General features: G+C 30.8%; 1 protein-coding gene across 1 annotated transcript; it reads left to right on the top strand.

Annotated features, from left to right (window-relative positions):
- Positions 1–1,652: 1,652 nt before the first annotated feature.
- LOC107923828 (ORM1-like protein 3) lies at positions 1,653–2,410 on the top strand. The gene is made up of 3 exons (XM_016853973.2): positions 1,653–1,779; positions 1,975–2,123; positions 2,221–2,410. Exons 1-3 carry the CDS (start codon positions 1,657–1,659, stop codon positions 2,330–2,332), a joined length of 384 nt encoding a protein of 127 aa, XP_016709462.1. The 5' UTR covers positions 1,653–1,656; the 3' UTR covers positions 2,333–2,410.
- The last annotated feature ends 2,064 nt before the right edge of the window (positions 2,411–4,474 follow it).

The raw sequence follows: 4,474 nt of genomic DNA, 5'->3' as shown, positions 1-4,474 counted from the left end.
ATGCACTTCGGTGCCACTATGTTCTGTTATTGCACTTCAGTGCATCTCTGTATTAATTTTGTATATCCTTTATGTTCAATTAAGTTTACATCGGCTTCAGTGATAAGATAATTAAGGATAAAATAAAAGTGCAATGGTTAATATGAATATGGTTTATAATTTATAGAAAGATAAGTAATAGTTTTGGAAACTCTATTGAAAATGTTATCTAAGTTTAATTATCACACTATTGATTAGTGGTTGTATATTTAATTTTTCTCAAGTTAAAGTAAGATTCAAAATTTTTTTTGTACTTACTAAGAATTCACACTTCACATATTTTCAAATGCGTAGATAAAGGATCGATAATAAATTTTTATCGAGGATTCGATCTCAGCACATCTCATCACATCTTAAAGTTTGAAAGTGAGTATGATACAGATTATTTGGAATTAGATGTCACATGTACATAAGTGTTTGAGATATGTTATAAAGGGGTTTTAGTGAAAAATACTTAGAGAGGTTAAAACATAAAGGATGTTCGAAAATGACCCGAGAAGCCTAAATTGAGTTCAATAAGTATGAAATGAAGTGACAATAGTAGCTTGGATAATTATGTCTCTCAATGTCAAATGTGATACTCGTTGCTTGGGTTATCAATTTAATCAGGGTAAGGGATGTTACAGTGAAGCTTGGTTGGGTAGGATGTGATGATGAAGCAGCTCGAGAAATGAGGCTTCTAATAAACAACTCTTCACATTGTAACATGATGTATTATTGTGCACAAGAAGTTGCGTACATGTATCATTTGCAAGCACAATAAAGCATTTAGCTTTAATATTTGGTTGAACTCACAATGTTAGTCTCTTCCAAATCTCTCTATTTTTGTTCATAACTTTATCATCTTTCCCTAGTTGTTAAAATGAAGTGAAGGACAATGGTTTCTTGTTAGAATGCATTAAAAAGTCATTATCCTAGCTTGATTTTTATTTCTTTCTTCTTTCAGATCATATCACATGATTCCGTATCCATAATGATTTTTAGAATGTAGTAATGAACATAAATTTGATGGATGAGATTCAAATGCTATTAGCATTTTTAAAACAAGAGAAAGACCGTGAAAAAGGATGAGTCTTTAAATAAACCCATTTTTAAAAGCAATAAATATAGTAATTAATTATACATGAAAAGTAAATCTTGAAAAAAGAATTCAAAATGCCAAGCTATAGAAATATATGTATTGCAAGAAAGAAAGAAAATATAAGGGTGTTCGATGAAAACTAAACAAAGCAAATGAGGTTGTGACATATAAAGTTTTCAAAAAAGAGAAAGGTTCATAGCATAAGTAAGCTTCTTTTGGCTTCTTTTACTAAAAATTAATCGAAAAATCTTGTCAATTTTTTTGACATTATTCATGATCATCTTCCTTTTTAAGATAAAGAAAGCCATTTTGTGGTGGTCCTTGGGGTTTTGCAGTTTAGGTTTAAAGATAAATTAAATAATAATTAAAGAAGTCAGGTCTTTTGAATATATTATATACTTTTAAAGGAAATCGGTCAAATTAAAGAATAAAGAAAAGGGTGCTGGTTAGGATTTTGTGGCTATTCAAAATAAATTTTGAGGTTGTATGTGAATGCGGAGTCACCGGTGAATCTGAATCGTAACACGGATTGGTTTATGTACCCTGAAGTGTGGACTATTTATATTCTAATCCTCTTCTTTACTTGGCTCCTTGTTCTTTCCGTCTTCGGTTGTTCTCCTAGCATGGCTTGGACCATCATCAACCTCTCTCATTTCCTCGTACCATTCCTATTTATTATTTCTTTTTTTATTCTCTTATTGTATTCAATTTTGAATTAGGTTTCTTTCTATGCCTGTAAATACCCCCTCCCTCTTGTGTGTTAATTCATTTAACTTTTGAATTTATTTATAGAGCATGACAAATCTGCTTAACTAGTATCTAAACCAAAATTATGAGATTGATCATATTTTCAGATCACATGCCATTTCTTTCATTGGAAGAAAAGAACCCCATTTGCTGAAGATCAAGGGATGTACAATGGGTTGACTTGGTGGGAGCAGATAGACAATGGAAAACAATTTACACCCAATAGAAAGTTTCTAACTATTGTACCTGTTATATTGTAAGTTTGTTTATATGATCATCACATTCCATCCTATTATTCTGTATTGCATATTTGCATTTATGTGTATGGACATTATTATTTCTTTCCTTGATAGGTACTTGATAGCCTCATATACAACCGAATACCAACATCCTATGCTCTTTTTCAACACAATTGCAGTGGTTGTGCTTGTTGTTGCCAAGTTCCCCAACATGCACAAGGTTTGAATCTTTGGAATCAATTCAAAATATTGAGTGGGTTTCCTGTTAAGAACAGTTGGTTATGCTAGCTAGAGACAATCATCATTTTTTCCCATATGTTAAAATAGATATATATTTGTAAAAAAAAAAAAACTTTTTGAAGGTGTAACATTTTTTTCTACCAAGTTTCTTGACTTCATTTAGAATCTCTCATAATCATAAATTCATGAAAGAAGATAATAAGTTTTATAAAGTTATCTTTGTACAATTGAGAAGTGTAATGCATGTAAAACATCTTAAGCTCTTATCTTTGCATCCCACATATTTAAAATTCTTATTTTGTTGTTATTTCATAACTTTTGAATCTCTTATGACATTTAATTAAAACATATAGGAAAGCCCGCAGAGCAACACGGATTTGACTTTACCTGAGGCCATTTCCATCATACGTTTGTTTCTAAATTACCTTTTCAATGTACAAAATATGTTTAAATCCTTTTTATTCACTCTCTTCCTTTTTCGGTGTTGTGTTTTTTTCTTTTTAATTGATTGAAAGAGAAAATATATAGTAAACTACCTATGGCTCTTATTGTCATGCAACAATACATTAAAGGTTATTAAATTTATATAATTCCAAACACCGTAACACCCTGAATTGATGAACAAAGTACAAAGACTTCTCAAAATATGATAAAACTTAAAATACCAAAAAAAATATACACAATCACGCACACAATAACAACAAGAAAAACCAATAAAATATAGTTGTTTTGTTTTGTTTTGTTTTTCAAGATGGGATTTAGTTATGGGGGGTTTTTATATACCAAATAGAGGATAGCTCTTTGTCATATATTTCAAGAGGTTTTGCTATACGCTCGGAAAAAAAAAAAGACATACCAAAAATTTTAACTTCATATACTAAATTTATTAACAGTATACCAATATCAAATTTTCTAACGTTTATAAAAAAATTGGCATAATTGCAAAAAAAACCTCAACGTTTGTAGGCTTTTGGTTTTGTACCCTTGACTTTTTCATTTTTTGATTGACACCCTCAACGTTATGATTTTTTTAAAAAATTAGGCCAGTTTTAACGACCAATGTGATTTGACCATTAATCAAACTGTAGGTCAACATAACAGCCCATGTGGCATGCCACATAAGTGTACGACGTCATAGATAACGTCATCTATTTAACAAAATTTTTTCTCTCATTTTCTCTCTTGCCAAACACCACTTTTTTTTCTTCAAAACACATGGTTGACTCATTTCATCGACAAGAATTTCCATTACCATGATATAATCATGCTTTTGAGTAATTTTTGTAAACTCACACCACACTTTCAGCTTAAAATCATTGTTTTTCCCCCCAATGTCGGCTACCATTTTTTTCTCTCATTTTCTCTCTTTCCAAATACCATTTTTCTCCTTCAAAACATATGGTTGGCTCATTTCATCTACAAGAATTTCCATTACCATGATATAATCATGCTTTTGAGTAATTTTTGTAAACTCACACTACACTTTCAGCTTAAAATCATTTTCCCCCCAATGCAGGCTACCATTTTTTTCTCTCATTTTCTCTCGTGCCAAATACCATTTTTCTTCTTCAAAACATATGGTTGGCTCATTTCATCTACAAGAATTTCCATTACCATGATATAATCATGCTTTTGAGTAATTTTTGTAAACTCACACCACACTTTCAGCTTAAAATCATTATTTTTTCCCACCAATGTCGGCTACCATTTTTTTCTCTCATTTTCTCTCTTGCCAAATACCATTTTTTTTCTTCAAAACATATGTTTGGCTCATTTCATCTACAAGAATTTCCATTACCATGATTATAATCATGCTTTTGTGTAATTTTTGTAAACCCACACCACACTTTCAACTTAAAATCATTGTTTTTTTCCCTCCACTGTCGGCTGCCATTTTTTTTCTCTTATTTTCTCTCTTGCCAAACACCATTTTTCTTCTTCAAAATATATGGTTGACTCATTTCATCTACAAGAATTTCCATTACCATGATTATAATCATGCTTTTGTGTAATTTTTGTAAATCTACACCACACTTTCAACTTAAAATCATTGTTTTTTTCCCCCACTGTCGGCTGCCATTTTTTTTCTCTCATTTTCTCTCTTGCCAAACACCATTTTTCTTCTTCA

The sequence above is a fragment of the Gossypium hirsutum genome, chromosome D11, assembly GCF_007990345.1.
Source record: "Gossypium hirsutum isolate 1008001.06 chromosome D11, Gossypium_hirsutum_v2.1, whole genome shotgun sequence".
NCBI classification, from domain to species: domain Eukaryota; kingdom Viridiplantae; phylum Streptophyta; class Magnoliopsida; order Malvales; family Malvaceae; genus Gossypium; species Gossypium hirsutum.
The sequence above is the reverse complement of the archived record's forward strand: the minus strand, read 5'-3'. Positions and strand labels throughout refer to the sequence as shown.

Bases quoted from the DNA above. Each gene is read 5' to 3' on its own strand.
- LOC107923828 (XM_016853973.2), top strand. From the start codon at position 1,657: ATGTACCCTGAAGTGTGGACTATTTATATTCTAATCCTCTTCTTTACT. The intron at 1,780-1,974 runs GTACCATTCCTA...TCATATTTTCAG, and splicing joins TCAACCTCTCTCATTTCCTC to ATCACATGCCATTTCTTTCA. The intron at 2,124-2,220 runs GTAAGTTTGTTT...TTTCCTTGATAG, and splicing joins ACTATTGTACCTGTTATATT to GTACTTGATAGCCTCATATA.